Raw genomic sequence first — 19,815 nt, 5'->3', positions numbered from 1 at the left:
ATGGAGGAGACAGCAGTGGGGTTTGGACATGGAGGAGACAGCAGTGGGGTTTGGACATGGAGGAGACAGCAGTGGGGTTTGGACACGGAGAGACAGCAGTGGGGTTTGGACATGGAGGAGACAGCAGTGGGGTTTGGACATGGAGGAGACAGCAGTGGGGTTTGGACATGGAGGAGACAGCAGTGGGGTTTGGACATGGAGGAGACAGCAGTGGGGTTTGGACATGGAGGAGACAGCAGTGGGGTTTGGACATGGAGGAGACAGCAGTGGGGTTTGGACATGGAGGAGACAGCAGTGGGGTTTGGACATGGAGGAGACAGCAGTGGGGTTTGGACATGGAGGAGACAGCAGTGGGGTTTGGACATGGAGGAGACAGCAGTGGGGTTTGGACATGGAGGAGACAGCAGTGGGGTTTGGACATGGAGGAGACAGCAGTGGGGTTTGGACATGGAGGAGACAGCAGTGGGGTTTGGACATGGAGGAGACAGCAGTGGGGTTTGGACATGGAGGAGACAGCAGTGGGGTTTGGACATGGAGGAGACAGCAGTGGGGTTTGGACATGGAGGAGACAGCAGTGGGGTTTGGACATGGAGGAGACAGCAGTGGGGTTTGGACACGGAGGAGACAGCAGTGGGGTTTGGACACAGAGAGCAGTGGGTTTGGGACATGGAGGAGACAGCAGTGGGGTTTGGACATGGAGGAGACAGCAGTGGGGTTTGGACATGGAGGAGACAGCAGTGGGGTTTGGACATGGAGGAGACAGCAGTGGGGTTTGGACATGGAGGAGACAGCAGTGGGGTTTGGACATGGAGGAGACAGCAGTGGGGTTTGGACATGGAGGAGACAGCAGTGGGGTTGGACATGGAGGAGACAGCAGTGGGGTTTGGACATGGAGGAGACAGCAGTGGGGTTTGGACATGGAGGAGACAGCAGTGGGGTTGGACATGGAGGAGACAGCAGTGGGGTTGGACATGGAGGAGACAGCAGTGGGGTTTGGACACAGAGACAGCAGTGGGGTTGGACATGGAGACAGCAGTGGGGTTTGGACATGGAGGAGACAGCAGTGGGGTTGGACATGGAGGAGACAGCAGTGGGGTTTGGACACAGAGACAGCAGTGGGGTTTGGACATGGAGGAGACAGCAGTGGGGTTGGACATGGAGGAGACAGCAGTGGGGTTGGACATGGAGACAGCAGTGGGGTTTGGACATGGAGACAGCAGTGGGGTTTGGACATGGAGGAGACAGCAGTGGGGTTGGACATGGAGGAGACAGCAGTGGGGTTTGGACACAGAGACAGCAGTGGGGTTGGACATGGAGGAGACAGCAGTGGGGTTTGGACATGGAGGAGACAGCAGTGGGGTTTGGACATGGAGGAGACAGCAGTGGGGTTGGACATGGAGGAGACAGCAGTGGGGTTTGGACATGGAGGAGACAGCAGTGGGGTTTGGACATGGAGGAGACAGCAGTGGGGTTTGGACATGGAGGAGACAGCAGTGGGGTTTGGACATGGAGGAGACAGCAGTGGGGTTGGACATGGAGGAGACAGCAGTGGGGTTTGGACATGGAGGAGACAGCAGTGGGGTTTGGACATGGAGGAGACAGCAGTGGGGTTTGGACATGGAGGAGACAGCAGTGGGGGTTGGACATGGAGGAGACAGCAGTGGGGTTGGACATGGAGGAGACAGCAGTGGGGTTGGACATGGAGGAGACAGCAGTGGGGGTTGGACATGGAGGAGACAGCAGTGGGGTTGGACATGGAGGAGACAGCAGTGGGGTTTGGACATGGAGGAGACAGCAGTGGGGTTTGGACACAGAGACAGCAGTGGGGTTGGACATGGAGGAGACAGCAGTGGGGTTTGGACATGGAGGAGACAGCAGTGGGGTTTGGACATGGAGGAGACAGCAGTGGGGTTTGGACATGGAGGAGACAGCAGTGGGGTTGGACATGGAGGAGACAGCAGTGGGGTTTGGACATGGAGGAGACAGCAGTGGGGTTGGACATGGAGGAGACAGCAGTGGGGTTTGGACACAGAGACAGCAGTGGGGTTTGGACATGGAGGAGACAGCAGTGGGGTTGGACATGGAGGAGACAGCAGTGGGGTTGGACATGGAGGAGACAGCAGTGGGGTTGGACATGGAGGAGACAGCAGTGGGGTTGGACATGGAGGAGACAGCAGTGGGGTTGGACATGGAGGAGACAGCAGTGGGGTTTGGACATGGAGGAGACAGCAGTGGGGTTTGGACATGGAGGAGACAGCAGTGGGGTTTGGACACAGAGACAGCAGTGGGGTTTGGACATGGAGGAGACAGCAGTGGGGTTGGACATGGAGGAGACAGCAGTGGGGTTGGACATGGAGGAGACAGCAGTGGGGTTGGACATGGAGGAGACAGCAGTGGGGTTGGACATGGAGGAGACAGCAGTGGGGTTGGACATGGAGGAGACAGCAGTGGGGTTGGACATGGAGGAGACAGCAGTGGGGTTGGACATGGAGGAGACAGCAGTGGGGGTTGGACATGGAGGAGACAGCAGTGGGGTTTGGACATGGAGGAGACAGCAGTGGGGTTTGGACATGGAGGAGACAGCAGTGGGGTTGGACATGGAGGAGACAGCAGTGGGGTTGGACATGGAGGAGACAGCAGTGGGGTTTGGACATGGAGGAGACAGCAGTGGGGTTTGGACATGGAGGAGACAGCAGTGGGGTTTGGACATGGAGGAGACAGCAGTGGGGTTGGACATGGATGGCTCAACTACCAACAAGATCTCATGCTTTCATTTCAGTATTCAACGTTTGTCTGGGGGGGGGAATAAACGTCTATGGGGGAAGTGAAAGTAGGGAAAGGTTAAGGTTGTTAAAACAGATTATTTTATTTTTTTTACTGTTTAGCATAAAGGAATACATGCTCACGTTGCTCAGGGTGGACGGTGTTGAAGGCGTCTCCTGTCGTCCTGGGGACCTGGACAAACGTTGAATACTGAAGTCTATCTGCTGTGATCTCGCTGTAACAACAGAGGGGATACAAGGCTCAACAAGGCCCAGTGAGAGAATGGTGCTGAAGAACTACATCTGGGCTGGCTGATAGGGAGCCCTAGTCTGTCTCTCTGATCTGGGCTGGCTGATAGGGAGCCCTAGTCTGTCTCTCTGGGCTGGCTGATAGGAAGCCCTAATCTGTCTCTCTCTGATCTGGGCTGGCTGATAGGAAGCCCTAGTCTGTCTCTCTGATCTGGGCTGGCTGATAGGAAGCCCTAGTCTGTCTCTCTGATCTGGGCTGGCTGATAGGGAGCACTAGTCTGTCTCTCTGATCTGGGCTGGCTGATAGGGAGCCCTAGTCTGTCTCTCTGATCTGGGCTGGCTGATAGGGAGCCCTAGTCTGTCTCTCTGGGCTGGCTGATAGGGAGTCCTAGTCTGTCTCTCTCTGATCTGGGCTGGCTGATAGGGAGCCCTAGTCTGTCTCTCTGATCTGGGCTGGCTGATAGGGAGCCCTAGTCTGTCTCTCTGATCTGGGCTGGCTGATAGGGAGCACTAGTCTGTCTCTCTGATCTGGGCTGGCTGATAGGGAGCCCTAGTCTGTCTCTCTGATCTGGGCTGGCTGATAGGGAGCCCTAGTCTGTCTCTCTGATCTGGGCTGGCTGATAGGGAGCACTAGTCTGTCTCTCTGATCTGGGCTGGCTGATAGGGAGCCCTAGTCTGTCTCTCTGATCTGGGCTGGCTGATAGGGAGCCCTAGTCTGTCTCTCTGATCTGGGCTGGCTGATAGGGAGCCCTAATCTGTCTCTCTGGGCTGGCTGATAGGGAGTCCTAGTCTGTCTCTCTCTGATCTGGGCTGGCTGATAGGGAGCCCTAGTCTGTCTCTCTGATCTGGGCTGGCTGATAGGGAGCCCTAGTCTGTCTCTCTGATCTGGGCTGGCTGATAGGGAGCCCTAGTCTGTCTCTCTGATCTGGGCTGGCTGATAGGAAGCCCTAGTCTGTCTCTCTGATCTGGGCTGGCTGATAGGGAGCACTAGTCTGTCTCTCTGATCTGGGCTGGCTGATAGGGAGCCCTAGTCTGTCTCTCTCTGATCTGGGCTGGCTGATAGGGAGCCCTAGTCTGTCTCTCTGATCTGGGCTGGCTGATAGGAAGCCCTAGTCTGTCTCTCTGATCTGGCTGATAGGGAGCCCTAGTCTGTCTCTCTGATCTGGGCTGGCTGATAGGGAGCACTAGTCTGTCTCTCTGATCTGGGCTGGCTGATAGGGAGCACTAGTCTGTCTCTCTGATCTGGGCTGGCTGATAGGGAGCCCTAGTCTGTCTCTCTCTGATCTGGGCTGGCTGATAGGGAGCCCTAGTCTGTCTCTCTGATCTGGGCTGGCTGATAGGAAGCCCTAGTCTGTCTCTCTGATCTGGCTGATAGGGAGCCCTAGTCTGTCTCTCTGATCTGGGCTGGCTGATAGGGAGCCCTAGTCTGTCTCTCTCTGATCTGGGCTGGCTGATAGGAAGCCCTAGTCTGTCTCTCTGGGCTGGCTGATAGGGAGCCCTAGTCTCTCTCTCTGATCTGGGCTGGCTGATAGGAAGCCCTAGTCTGTCTCTCTCTGATCTGGGCTGGCTGATAGGGAGCCCTGGTCTGTCTCTCTGATCTGGGCTGGCTGATAGGGAGCCCTAGTCTGTCTCTCTCTGATCTGGGCTGGCTGATAGGAAGCCCTAGTCTGTCTCTCTGGGCTGGCTGATAGGGAGCCCTAGTCTGTCTCTCTCTGATCTGGGCTGGCTGATAGGGAGCCCTAGTCTGTCTATCTGATCTGGGCTGGCTGATAGGAAGCCCTAGTCTGTCTCTCTGATCTGGGCTGGCTGATAGGAAGCCCTAGTCTGTCTCTCTCTGATCTGGGCTGGCTGATAGGAAGCCCTAGTCTGTATCTCTCTGATCTGGGCTGGCTGATAGGGAGCCCTAGTCTGTCTATCTGATCTGGGCTGGCTGATAGGAAGCCCTAGTCTGTCTCTCTGATCTGGGCTGGCTGATAGGAAGCCCTAGTCTGTCTCTCTGATCTGGGCTGGCTGATAGGGAGCCCTAGTCTGTCTCTCTGATCTGGGCTGGCTGATAGGGAGCCCTAGTCTGTCTCTCTCTGATCTGGGCTGGCTGATAGGGAGCCCTAGTCTCTCTCTCTGATCTGGGCTGGCTGATAGGGAGCCCTAGTCTGTCTATCTGATCTGGGCTGGCTGATAGGAAGCCCTAGTCTGTCTCTCTCTGATCTGGGCTGGCTGATAGGGAGCCCTAGTCTGTCTATCTGATCTGGGCTGGCTGATAGGAAGCCCTAGTCTGTCTCTCTCTGATCTGGGCTGGCTGATAGGGAGCCCTAGTCTGTCTCTCTGATCTGGGCTGGCTGATAGGGAGCCCTAGTCTGTCTCTCTGATCTGGGCTGGCTGATAGGAAGCCCTAGTCTGTCTCTCTGGGCTGGCTGATAGGGAGCCCTAGTCTCTCTCTCTGATCTGGGCTGGCTGATAGGGAGCCCGAGTCTCTGTCTCTTATCTGGGCTGGCTGATAGGGAGCCCTAGTCTCTCTCTCTGATCTGGGCTGGCTGATAGGGAGCCCGAGTCTCTGTCTCTTATCTGGGCTGGCTGATAGGGAGCCCTAGTCTGTCTCTCTCTGATCTGGGCTGGCTGATAGGGAGCCCTAGTCTGTCTATCTGATCTGGGCTGGCTGATAGGAAGCCCTAGTCTGTCTCTCTGATCTGGGCTGGCTGATAGGAAGCCCTAGTCTGTCTCTCTGATCTGGGCTGGCTGATAGGGAGCCCTAGTCTGTCTCTCTGATCTGGGCTGGCTGATAGGGAGCCCTAGTCTGTCTCTCTCTGATCTGGGCTGGCTGATAGGGAGCCCTAGTCTCTCTCTCTGATCTGGGCTGGCTGATAGGGAGCCCTAGTCTGTCTATCTGATCTGGGCTGGCTGATAGGAAGCCCTAGTCTGTCTCTCTCTGATCTGGGCTGGCTGATAGGGAGCCCTAGTCTGTCTATCTGATCTGGGCTGGCTGATAGGAAGCCCTAGTCTGTCTCTCTCTGATCTGGGCTGGCTGATAGGGAGCCCTAGTCTGTCTCTCTGATCTGGGCTGGCTGATAGGGAGCCCTAGTCTGTCTCTCTGATCTGGGCTGGCTGATAGGAAGCCCTAGTCTGTCTCTCTGGGCTGGCTGATAGGGAGCCCTAGTCTCTCTCTCTGATCTGGGCTGGCTGATAGGGAGCCCGAGTCTCTGTCTCTTATCTGGGCTGGCTGATAGGGAGCCCTAGTCTCTCTCTCTGATCTGGGCTGGCTGATAGGGAGCCCGAGTCTCTGTCTCTTATCTGGGCTGGCTGATAGGGAGCCCTAGTCTGTCTCTCTCTGATCTGGGCTGGCTGATAGGGAGCCCGAGTCTCTGTCTCTTATCTGGGCTGGCTGATAGGGAGCCCTAGTCTGTCTCTCTGATCTGGGCTGGCTGATAGGGAGCCCTAGTCTCTCTCTCTGATCTGGGCTGGCTGATAGGGAGCCCTGGTCTGTCTCTCTGATCTGGGCTGGCTGATAGGGAGCCCTAGTCTCTCTCTCTGATCTGGGCTGGCTGATAGGGAGCCCTAGTCTCTCTCTCTGATCTGGGCTGGCTGATAGGGAGCCCTAGTCTGTCTCTCTGATCTGGGCTGGCTGATAGGGAGCCCTGGTCTGTCTCTCTCTGATCTGGGCTGGCTGATAGGGAGCCCTAGTCTGTCTCTCTGGGCTGGCTGATAGGGAGCCCTAGTCTCTCTCTCTGATCTGTGCTGGCTGATAGGAAGCCCTAGTCTGTCTCTCTCTGATCTGGGCTGGCTGATAGGGAGCCCTGGTCTGTCTCTCTGATCTGGGCTGGCTGATAGGGAGCCCTAGTCTGTCTCTCTCTGATCTGGGCTGGCTGATAGGAAGCCCTAGTCTGTCTCTCTGGGCTGGCTGATAGGGAGCCCTAGTCTGTCTCTCTCTGATCTGGGCTGGCTGATAGGGAGCCCTAGTCTGTCTATCTGATCTGGGCTGGCTGATAGGAAGCCCTAGTCTGTCTCTCTGATCTGGGCTGGCTGATAGGAAGCCCTAGTCTGTCTCTCTCTGATCTGGGCTGGCTGATAGGAAGCCCTAGTCTGTCTCTCTCTGATCTGGGCTGGCTGATAGGGAGCCCTAGTCTGTCTATCTGATCTGGGCTGGCTGATAGGAAGCCCTAGTCTGTCTCTCTGATCTGGGCTGGCTGATAGGAAGCCCTAGTCTGTCTTTCTGATCTGGGATGGCTGATAGGGAGCCCTAGTCTGTCTCTCTGATCTGGGCTGGCTGATAGGGAGCCCTAGTCTGTCTCTCTCTGATCTGGGCTGGCTGATAGGGAGCCCTAGTCTCTCTCTCTGATCTGGGCTGGCTGATAGGGAGCCCTAGTCTGTCTATCTGATCTGGGCTGGCTGATAGGAAGCCCTAGTCTGTCTCTCTCTGATCTGGGCTGGCTGATAGGGAGCCCTGGTCTGTCTATCTGATCTGGGCTGGCTGATAGGAAGCCCTAGTCTGTCTCTCTCTGATCTGGGCTGGCTGATAGGGAGCCCTAGTCTGTCTCTCTGATCTGGGCTGGCTGATAGGGAGCCCTAGTCTGTCTCTCTGATCTGGGCTGGCTGATAGGAAGCCCTAGTCTGTCTCTCTGGGCTGGCTGATAGGGAGCCCTAGTCTCTCTCTCTGATCTGGGCTGGCTGATAGGGAGCCCGAGTCTCTGTCTCTTATCTGGGCTGGCTGATAGGGAGCCCTAGTCTCTCTCTCTGATCTGGGCTGGCTGATAGGGAGCCCGAGTCTCTGTCTCTTATCTGGGCTGGCTGATAGGGAGCCCTAGTCTGTCTCTCTCTGATCTGGGCTGGCTGATAGGGAGCCCGAGTCTCTGTCTCTTATCTGGGCTGGCTGATAGGGAGCCCTAGTCTGTCTCTCTGATCTGGGCTGGCTGATAGGGAGCCCTAGTCTCTCTCTCTGATCTGGGCTGGCTGATAGGGAGCCCTGGTCTGTCTCTCTGATCTGGGCTGGCTGATAGGGAGCCCTAGTCTTCTCTCTGATCTGGGCTGGCTGATAGGGAGCCCTAGTCTCTCTCTCTGATCTGGGCTGGCTGATAGGGAGCCCTAGTCTGTCTCTCTGATCTGGGCTGGCTGATAGGGAGCCCTAGTCTGTCTCTCTCTGATCTGGGCTGGCTGATAGGGAGCCCTGGTCTGTCTCTCTCTGATCTGGGCTGGCTGATAGGGAGCCCTGGTCTGTCTCTCTGATCTGGGCTGGCTGATAGGGAGCCCTAGTCTCTCTCTCTGATCTGGGCTGGCTGATAGGGAGCCCTAGTCTCTCTCTCTGATCTGGGCTGGCTGATAGGGAGCCCTAGTCTGTCTCTCTGATCTGGGCTGGCTGATAGGGAGCCCTAGTCTGTCTCTCTCTGATCTGGGCTGGCTGATAGGGAGCCCTGGTCTGTCTCTCTGATCTGGCTGATAGGGAGCCCTAGTCTGTCTCTCTGATCTGGGCTGGCTGATAGGGAGCCCTAGTCTCTCTCTCTGATCTGGGCTGGCTGATAGGGAGCCCTAATCTGTCTCTCTGGGCTGGCTGATAGGGAGCCCTAGTCTGTCTCTCTGATCTGGGCTGGCTGATAGGGAGCCCTAGTCTGTCTCTCTGATCTGGGCTGGCTGATAGGAAGCCCTAGTCTGTCTCTCTCTGATCTGGGCTGGCTGATAGGGAGCCCTAGTCTGTCTCTCTGATCTGGCTGATAGGGAGCCCTAGTCTGTCTCTCTGATCTGGGCTGGCTGATAGGGAGCCCTAGTCTGTCTCTCTGGGCTGGCTGATAGGAAGCCCTAGTCTGTCTCTCTGATCTGGCTGATAGGGAGCCCTAGTCTGTCTCTCTGATCTGGGCTGGCTGATAGGGAGCCCTAGTCTGTCTCTCTGGGCTGGCTGATAGGAAGCCCTAGTCTGTCTCTCTGATCTGGGCTGGCTGATAGGAAGCCCTAGTCTGTCTATCTGATCTGGGCTGGCTGATAGGGGGCCCTAGTCTGTCTCTCTCTGATCTGGGCTGGCTGATAGGGAGCCCTAGTCTGTCTCTCTGATCTGGGCTGGCTGATAGGAAGCCCTAGTCTCTCTCTCTGATCTGGGCTGGCTGATAGGGAGCCCTAGTCTCTCTCTCTGATCTGGGCTGGCTGATTGGGAGCCCGAGTCTCTGTCTCTTATCTGGGCTGGCTGATAGGGAGCCCTAGTCTGTCTCTCTGATCTGGGCTGGCTGATAGGGAGCCCTAGTCTCTCTCTCTGATCTGGGCTGGCTGATAGGGAGCCCTAGTCTGTCTCTCTGATCTGGGCTGGCTGATAGAGGGCCCTAGTCTCTCTCTCTGATCTGGGCTGGCTGATAGGGAGCCCTAGTCTGTCTATCTGATCTGGGCTGGCTGATAGGAAGCCCTAGTCTGTCTCTCTCTGATCTGGGCTGGCTGATAGGGAGCCCTGGTCTGTCTCTCTGATCTGGGCTGGCTGATAGGGAGCCCTAGTCTGTCTCTCTGATCTGGGCTGGCTGATAGGAAGCCCTAGTCTGTCTCTCTGGGCTGGCTGATAGGGAGCCCTAGTCTGTCTCTCTGATCTGGGCTGGGCTGGCTGATAGAGGGCCCTAGTCTGTCTCTCTCTGATCTGGGCTGGCTGATAGGGAGCCCTAGTCTGTCTCTCTGGGCTGGCTGATAGGGAGCCCTAGTCTCTCTCTCTGATCTGGGCTGGCTGATAGGGAGCCCTAGTCTGTCTCTCTGGGCTGGCTGATAGGGAGCCCTAGTCTGTCTCTCTGATCTGGGCTGGCTGATAGGGAGCCCTAGTCTGTCTCTCTCTGATCTGGGCTGGCTGATAGGAAGCCCTAGTCTGTCTCTCTGGGCTGGCTGATAGGGAGCCCTAGTCTCTCTCTCTGATCTGGGCTGGCTGATAGGGAGCCCTAGTCTGTCTCTCTGATCTAGGCTGGCTGATAGGGATCCCTAGTCTGTCTATCTGATCTGGGCTGGCTGATAGGGAGCCCTAGTCTGTCTCTCTGATCTGGGCTGGCTGATAGGAAGCCCTAATCTGTCTCTCTCTGATCTGGGCTGGCTGATAGGAAGCCCTAGTCTGTCTCTCTGATCTGGCTGATAGGGAGCCCTGGTCTGTCTCTCTGATCTGGGCTGGCTGATAGGAAGCCCTAGTCTGTCTCTCTCTGATCTGGGCTGGCTGATAGGAAGCCCTGGTCTGTCTCTCTGATCTGGGCTGGCTGATAGGGAGCCCTAGTCTGTCTATCTGATCTGGGCTGGCTGATAGGGAGCCCTAGTCTGTCTCTCTGATCTGGGCTGGCTGATAGGGAGCCCTAGTCTGTCTCTCTGGGCTGGGCTGTATGTATTATTATAACGTTTATAGAGGTCATACTGGTCACGTTGTATTGAGTAAAAGCTGTGTGTCTATCAAAGCTCGAGCCTTAAGATGAAACAATAACAAAACGCCTCTGTTTTGGGTAGGCCTGGAGAAATGTAACCCATCTCAAATTCATACACACAGCTATGGATGCAAGGACTGAGCCTTCTTGGTTTATCAAATGTATAATTTTAACCGTGTTTTGAGGCTATATTGCGTTTGTTTGCAAACATTGGAAGTAAAACAAGCGTATATGTTGGGTTCTGACGGGGGGGTGACAGTTGAGCTGAGCTCTTGAGGCATTATTAAGTTATATTCGTCAATAATCTATGCTTGTATCATACATGTATAAGTCCCCCCCCCCTAAATAAAGGATGTGGCAACTAAGGAATCTAGCCGATAAGGAAGTAGATGCCTGTCTCCAATTGAATTCTGTCTCCGGTTGTGTTCAGTGATTTGAAGCAAATAAACTCCCAGGCTATTGAAGTTTAATGGTAGTAGTAAACTGTTACAGTTAGTTACAGTGATGATTCAGTTGTTAAAAAATGATTCAGTTGGTTACAGTGATGATTCAGTTAGTTACAATGATGATTCAGTTTGTTACAGTGCTCATTCAGTTTGTTACAGTGCTGATTCTGTTGGTTACAATGATGATTCAGTTGGTTACAGTGATGATTCAGTTGGTTACAATGATGATTCAGTTGGTTACAATGATGATTCAGTTGGTTACAGTGATGATTCAGTTGGTTACAATGATGATTCAGTTGGTTACAGTGATGATTCAGTTGGTTACAATGATGATTCAGTTGGTTAGAGTGATGATTCAGTTGGTTACAATGATGATTCAGTTGGTTACAATGATGATTCAGTTGGTTACAATGATGATTCAGTTGGTTACAATGATGATTCAGTTGGTTACAATGACGATTCAGTTGGTTACAATGACGATTCAGTTGGTTACAGTGATGATTCAGTTGGTTACAGTGATGATTCAATTAGTTACAATGACGATTCAGTTGGTAGACCTATCTCTGCTAGGTAAAGCCCCGCCTTATCTCAGCTCACTGGTCACCATAGCAGCACCCACCCGTAGCAGCGCTCCAGAAGGTATATCTCACTGGTCACCTCCAAAGCCAATTCCTCCTTTGGTCACCTTTCCTTCCAGTTCTCTGCTGCCAATGACTGGAACGAACTGCAGAAATCACTGAAGCTGGAGACTCATATCTCCCTCACTAGCTTTAAGCACCAGCTGTCAGAGCAACTCACAGATCACTGCACCTGTACACAGCCCATCTGTAAACAGCCCATCTATCTATCTACCTCATCCCCATACTGTATTTATTTATTTATCTTGCTCCTTTGCACCCCAGTATCTCTACTTGCACATTCATCTTCTGCACATCTACCATTCCAGTGTTTAATTGCTATATTGTAATTACTTCGCCACCATGGCCTATTTACTGCCTTAAATTACCTCATTTGCACTCACTGTATATAGACTTTTCTACTGTATTATTGACTGTATGTTTGTTTTACTCCATGTGTAACTATGTGTTGTTGTATGTTGTCGAACTGCTTTGCTTTATCTTGGCCAGGTCGCAGTTGTAAATGAGTCACAGATTCAGATTCAACCGTATCAGAGTCGATTCAACCGTATCCTAGTCGATTCAACCGTATCCTAGTCGATTCAACCGTATCCTAGTCGATTCAACCTAGTCGATTCAACCGTATCCTAGTCGATTCAACCTAGTCGATTCAACCGTATCCTAGTCGATTCAACCGTGTCCTAGTCGATTCAACCGTATCCTAGTCGATTCAACCGTATCAGAGTCGATTCAACCGTATCCTAGTCAATTCAACCGTATCCTAGTCGATTCAACCGTATCAGAGTCGATTCAACCGTATCCTAGTCGATTCAACCGTATCCTAGTCGATTCAACGATTCAACCGTATCCTAGTCGATTCAACCGTATCCTAGTCGATTCAACCGTATCAGAGTCGATTCAACCGTATCCTAGTCGATTCAACCGTATCCTAGTCGATTCAACCGTATCAGAGTCGATTCAACCGTATCCTAGTCGATTCAACCGTATCCTAGTCGATTCAACGATTCAACCGTATCCTAGTCGATTCAACCGTATCCTAGTGGATTCAACCGTATCCTAGTCGATTCAACGATTCAACCATATCCTAGTCGATTCAACCGTATCCTAGTCAATTCAACCGTATCCTGGTCGCTTCAACCGTATCCTAGTCGATTCAACCGTATCAGAGTCGATTCAACCGTATCCTAGTCGATTCAACCGTATCCTAGTCGATTCAACCGTATCCTAGTCGATTCAACCGTATCCTAGTCGATTCAACCTAGTCGATTCAACCGTATCCTAGTCGATTCAACCTAGTCGATTCAACCGTATCCTAGTTGATTCAACCGTATCAGAGTCGATTCAACCGTATCCTAGTCGATTCAACCGTATCCTAGTCGATTCAACCGTATCCTAGTCGATTCAACCGTATCAGAGTCGATTCAACCGTATCCTAGTCGATTCAACCGTATCCTAGTCGATTCAACCGTATCAGAGTCGATTCAACCGTATCCTAGTCGATTCAACCGTATCCTAGTCGATTCAACCGTATCCTAGTCGATTCAACCTAGTCGATTCAACCGTATCCTAGTCGATTCAACCGTGTCCTAGTCGATTCAACCGTATCCTAGTCGATTCAACCGTATCAGAGTCGATTCAACCGTATCCTAGTCGATTCAACCGTATCCTAGTCGATTCAACCGTATCCTAGTCGATTCAACCGTATCCTAGTCGATTCAACGATTCAACCGTATCCTAGTCGATTCAACCGTATCCTAGTGGATTCAACCGTATCCTAGTCGATTCAACGATTCAACCGTATCCTAGTCGATTCAACCGTATCCTAGTCGATTCAACCGTATCCTGGTCGCTTCAACCGTATCCTAGTCGATTCAACCGTATCAGAGTCGATTCAACCGTATCCTAGTCGATTCAACCGTATCCTAGTCGATTCAACCGTATCCTAGTCGATTCAACCGTTTCCTAGTCGATTCAACCGTATCCTAGTCGATTCAACCGTATCCTAGTCGATTCAACCGTATCCTAGTCCATTCAACCGTATCCTAGTCGATTCAACCGTATCCTAGTCGATTCAACCGTATCCTAGTCGGTTCAACCGTATCCTAGTCGATTCAACCGTATCCTAGTCGATTGAACCGTATCAGAGTCGATTCAACCGTATCAGAGTCGATTCAACCGTATCCTAGTCGATTCATTGGTATCTTCAGTGTTTCAGTGTAGCTCTGTTGTGTGGAAGTGTGTTTGACGCTCATACACTCTGTCTGCGATGTTTGTGTGTGTTCTTCAGTGGAGTGGCGAAGGCCCGTGTGATGGCGTATTTTGGCGAGGGGGAGGGGCCTATCCATGTGGACAACGCGAAGTGTTCTGGCGAGGAGCGTTCGTTGGTCGACTGCCTCAAACAGCCAACCGGGTTGCATGACTGTCGCCATAGCGAAGACGCCGGGGTCATCTGTGACTACGGCCAATCACGGTTCAGCGACGCAGAGGGCAAAGGTCGGTGGTGATGTCACAAACATGTTTTTATCTTACGTCAATCTGTTCTAAGGGGAAATCAAGCATGAATAGAGATTGAACGATTCATTCCGGTTAAAATGTTAAAGATTCGACTGTATCGGTCCGTGGACACCCCCCCCCAACCCAGCCAAATGAGATGATATAGAAATATAGACCTAGAACCTGATTTAACAAGAGGACGTAGAGATGATATAGAAATATAGACCTAGAACCTGATTTAAATAAAGAGGACATAGAGATTAAATAGAAATATAGACCTAGAACCTGATTTAACGAGAGGCGATAGAGATGATATAGAAATATAGACCTAGAACCTGATTTAAATAGAGAGGACATAGAGATGATATAGAAATATAGACCTAGAACCTGATTTAAATAGAGAGGACATAGAGATGATATAGAAATATAGACCTAGAACCTGATTTAAATAGAGAGGACATAGAGATGATATAGAAATATAGACCTAGAACCTGATTTAAATAGAGAGGACATAGAGATGATATAGAAATATAGACCTAGAACCTGATTTAAATAGAGAGGACATAGAGATGATATAGAAATATAGACCTAGAACCTGATTTTAAATAAAGAGGACATAGAGATGATATAGAAATATAGACCTAGAACCTGATTTAAATAGAGAGGACATAGAGATGATATAGAAATATAGACCTAGAACCTGATTTTAAATAAAGAGGACATAGAGGTGATATTTAAATAGAGAGGACTGTCTGTGTTAGGTCCTAAACTAACGTCCCTGTCTGTCTGTGTTAGATCCTAAACTAACGTCCCTGTCTGTCTGTCTGTGTTAGATCCTAAACTAACGGTCCTGTCTGTCTGTGTTAGGTCCTAAACTAACGTCCCTGTCTGTCTGTGTTAGGTCCTAAACTAACGTCCCTGTCTGTCTGTGTTAGGTCCTAAACTAACGTCCCTGTCTGTCTGTGTTAGGTCCTAAACTAACGTCCCTGTCTGTCTGTGTTAGGTCCTAAACTAACGTTCCTGTCTGTCTGTGTTAGATCCTAAACTAACGTCCCTGTCTGTCTGTGTTAGGTCCTAAACTAACGGTCCTGTCTGTCTGTGTTAGGTCCTAAACTAACGTCCCTGTCTGTCTGTGTTAGGTCCTAAACTAACGTCCCTGTCTGTCTGTGTTAGGTCCTAAACTAACGTTCCTGTCTGTCTGTGTTAGATCCTAAACTAACGTCCCTGTCTGTCTGTGTTAGGTCCTAAACTAACGTCCCTGTCTGTCTGTGTTAGGTCCTAAACTAACGTCCCTGTCTGTCTGTGTTAGATCCTAAACTAACGTCCCTGTCTGTCTGTGTTAGGTCCTAAACTAACGTCCCTGTCTGTCTGTGTTAGGTCCTAAACTAACGTCCCTGTCTGTCTGTGTTAGATCCTAAACTAACGTCCCTGTCTGTCTGTGTTAGGTCCTAAACTAACGTCCCTGTCTGTCTGTGTTAGGTCCTAAACTAACGTCCCTGTCTGTCTGTGTTAGGTCCTAAACTAACGTCCCTGTCTGTCTGTGTTAGATCCTAAACTAACGTCCCTGTCTGTCTGTGTAAGGTCCTAAACTAACGTTCCTGTCTGTCTGTGTTAGGTCCTAAACTAACGTCCCTGTCTGTCTGTGTTAGGTCCTAAACTAACGTCCCTGTCTGTCTGTGTTAGGTCCTAAACTAACGTCCCTGTCTGTCTGTGTTAGGTCCTAAACTAACGTTCCTGTCTGTCTGTGTTAGGTCCTAAACTAACGTCCCTGTCTGTCTGTGTTAGGTCCTAAACTAACGTCCCTGTCTGTCTGTGTTAGATCCTAAACTAACGTCCCTGTCTGTCTGTGTTAGATCCTAAACTAACGTCCCTGTCTGTCTGTGTTAGATCCTAAACTAACGTTCCTGTCTGTCTGTGTTAGGTCCTAAACTAAGGTCCCTGTCTGTCTGTGTTAGGTCCTAAACTAACGTCCCTGTCTGTCTGTGTTAGGTCCTAAACTAACGTCCCTGTCTGTCTGTGTTAGGTCCTAAACTAACGTCCCTGTCTGTCTGTGTTAGGTCCTAAACTAACGTCCCTGTCTGTCTGTGTTAGGTCCTAAACTAACGTCCCTGTCTGTCTGTGTTAGGTCCTAAACTAACGTCCCTGTCTGTCTGTGTTAGGTCCTAAACTAACGTCCCTGTCTGTCTGTGTTAGGTCCTAAACTAACGTCCCTGTCTGTCTGTGTTAGGTCCTAAACTAACGTCCCTGTCTGTCTGTGTTAGATCCTAAACTAACGTCCCTGTCTGTCTGTGTTAGGTCCTAAACTAACGTCCCTGTCTGTCTGTGTTAGGTCCTAAACTAACGTCCCTGTCTGTCTGTGTTAGATCCTAAACTAACGTCCCTGTCTGTCTGTGTTAGGTCCTAAACTAACGTCCCTGTCTGTCTGTGTTAGGTCCTAAACTAACGTCCCTGTCTGTCTGTGTTAGGTCCTAAACTAACGTCCCTGTCTGTCTGTGTTAGATCCTAAACTAACGTCCCTGTCTGTCTGTGTAAGGTCCTAAACTAACGTTCCTGTCTGTCTGTGTTAGGTCCTAAACTAACGTCCCTGTCTGTCTGTGTTAGGTCCTAAACTAACGTCCCTGTCTGTCTGTGTTAGGTCCTAAACTAACGTCCCTGTCTGTCTGTGTTAGGTCCTAAACTAACGTCCCTGTCTGTCTGTGTTAGGTCCTAAACTAACGTCCCTGTCTGTCTGTGTTAGGTCCTAAACTAACGTCCCTGTCTGTCTGTGTTAGATCCTAAACTAACGTCCCTGTCTGTCTGTGTTAGATCCTAAACTAACGTCCCTGTCTGTCTGTGTTAGATCCTAAACTAACGTTCCTGTCTGTCTGTGTTAGGTCCTAAACTAAGGTCCCTGTCTGTCTGTGTTAGGTCCTAAACTAACGTCCCTGTCTGTCTGTGTTAGGTCCTAAACTAACGTCCCTGTCTGTCTGTGTTAGGTCCTAAACTAACGTCCCTGTCTGTCTGTGTTAGATCCTAAACTAACGTCCCTGTCTGTCTGTGTTAGGTCCTAAACTAACGTCCCTGTCTGTCTGTGTTAGGTCCTAAACTAACGTCCCTGTCTGTCTGTGTTAGGTCCTAAACTAACGTCCCTGTCTGTCTGTGTTAGGTCCTAAACTAACGTCCCTGTCTGTCTGTGTTAGGTCCTAAACTAACGTCCCTGTCTGTCTGTGTTAGGTCCTAAACTAACGTCCCTGTCTGTCTGTGTTAGGTCCTAAACTAACGTCCCTGTCTGTCTGTGTTAGATCCTAAACTAACGTCCCTGTCTGTCTGTGTTAGGTCCTAAACTAACGTCCCTGTCTGTCTGTGTTAGGTCCTAAACTAACGTCCCTGTCTGTCTGTGTTAGGTCCTAAACTAACGTCCCTGTCTGTCTGTGTTAGGTCCTAAACTAACGTCCCTGTCTGTCTGTGTTAGGTCCTAAACTAACGTCCCTGTCTGTCTGTGTTAGGTCCTAAACTAACGTCCCTGTCTGTCTGTGTTAGGTCCTAAACTAACGTCCCTGTCTGTCTGTGTTAGGTCCTAAACTAACGTCCCTGTCTGTCTGTGTTAGGTCCTAAACTAACGTCCCTGTCTGTCTGTGTTAGGTCCTAAACTAACGTCCCTGTCTGTCTGTGTTAGGTCCTAAACTAACGTCCCTGTCTGTCTGTGTTAGATCCTAAACTAACGTCCCTGTCTGTCTGTGTTAGGTCCTAAACTAACGTTCCTGTCTGTCTGTGTTAGGTCCTAAACTAACGTCCCTGTCTGTCTGTGTTAGGTCCTAAACTAACGTCCCTGTCTGTCTGTGTTAGGTCCTAAACTAACGTCCCTGTCTGTCTGTGTTAGGTCCTAAACTAACGTCCCTGTCTGTCTGTGTTAGGTCCTAAACTAACGTCCCTGCCTGTCTGTGTTAGATCCTAAACTAACGTCCCTGTCTGTCTGTGTTAGATCCTAAACTAACGGTCCTGTCTGTCTGTGTTAGATCCTAAACTAACGGTCCTGTCTGTCTGTGTTAGGTCCTAAACTAACAGTCCTGTCTGTCTGTGTTAGGTCCTAAACTAACGGTCCTGTCTGTCTGTGTTAGGTCCGGGGGAGTCTGTGTTAGATCCTGTCTGTGGGTTGAGGCTGATACAAACACGCCAACGCAGAATCATAGGAGGAGAAAACTCACTGAGGTAAGGAGAGAAAGATATATATATATATATATATATATATATATATATATATATATATATATATATATATATATACTGAGGTAAGGAGAGAAAGATATATATATATATATATATATATATACATATACTGAGGTAAGGAGAGAAAGATATATATATATATGTACATACATATACTGAGGTAAGGAGAGAAAGATATATATATATATATGTACATACATATACTGAGGTAAGGAGAGAAAGATATATATATATATATATATATATACATATACTGAGGTAAGGAGAGAAAGATATATATATATATATGTACATACATATACTGAGGTAAGGAGAGAAAGATATATATATATATATATATATATGTACATACATATACTGAGGTAAGGAGAGAAAGATATATACTGTGTATATATGTATATATATATATATACTACTATGTGTCCAGATGTAGTGACATTGTGTTTGTGGTTCCTAAACAGCTAGTTGATCTGGTGTGTTGATAGGGGTTGTAGTTCTAGTATGGGTGTCTGATGGGTGTTGTAGTTCTAGTATGGGTGTCTGATGGGTGTTGTAGTTCTAGGAGGCGTGCCTGGTGGGTGTTGTAGTTCTAGCAGGCGTGTCTGATGGGTGTTGTAGTTCTAGTATGGGGGGTCTGATGGGTGTTGTAGTTCTAGTATGAGTGTCTGGTGGGTGTTGTAGTTCTAGTATGTGTGTCTAATGGGTGTTGTAGTTCTAGTATGAGTGTCTGGTGGGTGTTGTAGTTCTAGAATGTGTGTCTAAAGGGTGTCGTAGTTCTAGTATGGGTGTATGATGGTTGTTGTAGTTCTAGTATGTGTGTCTAATGGGTGTTCTAGTATGCATGTCTAACTCTCATCAGTTCTATTGTTTGTTTATAACAGTGTGTGTGTGTGTGTGTGTGTGTGTGTGTGTGCGTGCGTGCGTGCGTGCGTGCGTGCGTGTGTGCGTGCGTGTGTGTGTGTGTGTGTGTAGGGGAGGCTGGCCATGGCAGGCTGCGCTGCGTCTCAGAGGCTCTCGGGGGGACGGAAGGTTGGTGTGTGGAGCGACTCTCATCAGTTCCTGTTGGATCCTCACCTCAGCTCACTGCTTTAAGAGGTAACTCCCCTCCCCTCACCTCACCTCACTGCTTTAAGAGGTAACTCCCCTCCCCTCACCTCACCTCACTGCTTTAAGAGGTAACTCCCCTCCCCTCCCCTCAGCTCACTGCTTTAAGAGGTAACTCCCTCCCCTCCCCTCCCCTCCCCTCACTGCTTTAAGAGGTAACTCCCCTCCCCTCCCCTCAGCTCACTGCTTTAAGAGGTAACTCCCCTCCCCTCCCTCCCTCCCCTCACCTCACTGCTTTAAGAGGTAACTCCCCTCCCCTCCCCTCACTGCTTTAAGAGGTAACTCCCCTCCCCTCACCTCACTGCAAGAGGTAACTCCCCTCCCCTCACCTCACTGCTTTAAGAGGTAACTCCCCTCCCCTCCCCTCAGCTCACTGCTTTAAGAGGTAACTCCCCTCCCCTCCCCTCAGCTCACTGCTTTAAGAGGTAACTCCCCTCCCCTCCCCTCACCTCACTGCTTTAAGAGGTAACTCCCCTCCCTCCCCTCAACTCACTGCTTTAAGAGGTAACTCCCCTCCCCTCCCCTCACTGCTTTAAGAGGTAACTCCCCTCCCCTCCCCTCCCCTCAG

The 19,815-nt window shown here is 50.5% G+C and overlaps 1 protein-coding gene across 1 annotated transcript in view; it reads left to right on the top strand.

The window, feature by feature from the left end:
* Window positions 1–19,238, top strand: part of LOC106591981 (neurotrypsin-like) — a gene marked incomplete at its 3' end in the record, with an annotated part of 45,461 nt that extends 26,223 nt beyond the window's left edge. The window contains exons 2-4 of the mRNA XM_045712645.1: window positions 13,732–13,937; window positions 18,035–18,125; window positions 19,116–19,238. Coding sequence (XP_045568601.1) covers window positions 13,754–13,937; window positions 18,035–18,125; window positions 19,116–19,238 — 398 coding nt within the window. The remainder of the gene's footprint in view (window positions 1–13,731; window positions 13,938–18,034; window positions 18,126–19,115) is intronic.
* Between the last annotated feature and the right edge of the window lie 577 nt (window positions 19,239–19,815).

This window comes from Salmo salar, unplaced genomic scaffold, assembly GCF_905237065.1.
Source record: "Salmo salar unplaced genomic scaffold, Ssal_v3.1, whole genome shotgun sequence".
In the NCBI taxonomy this organism is placed as follows: Eukaryota; Metazoa; Chordata; class Actinopteri; order Salmoniformes; family Salmonidae; genus Salmo; species Salmo salar.
This window is presented reverse-complemented; position numbering and strand designations above follow the sequence as displayed.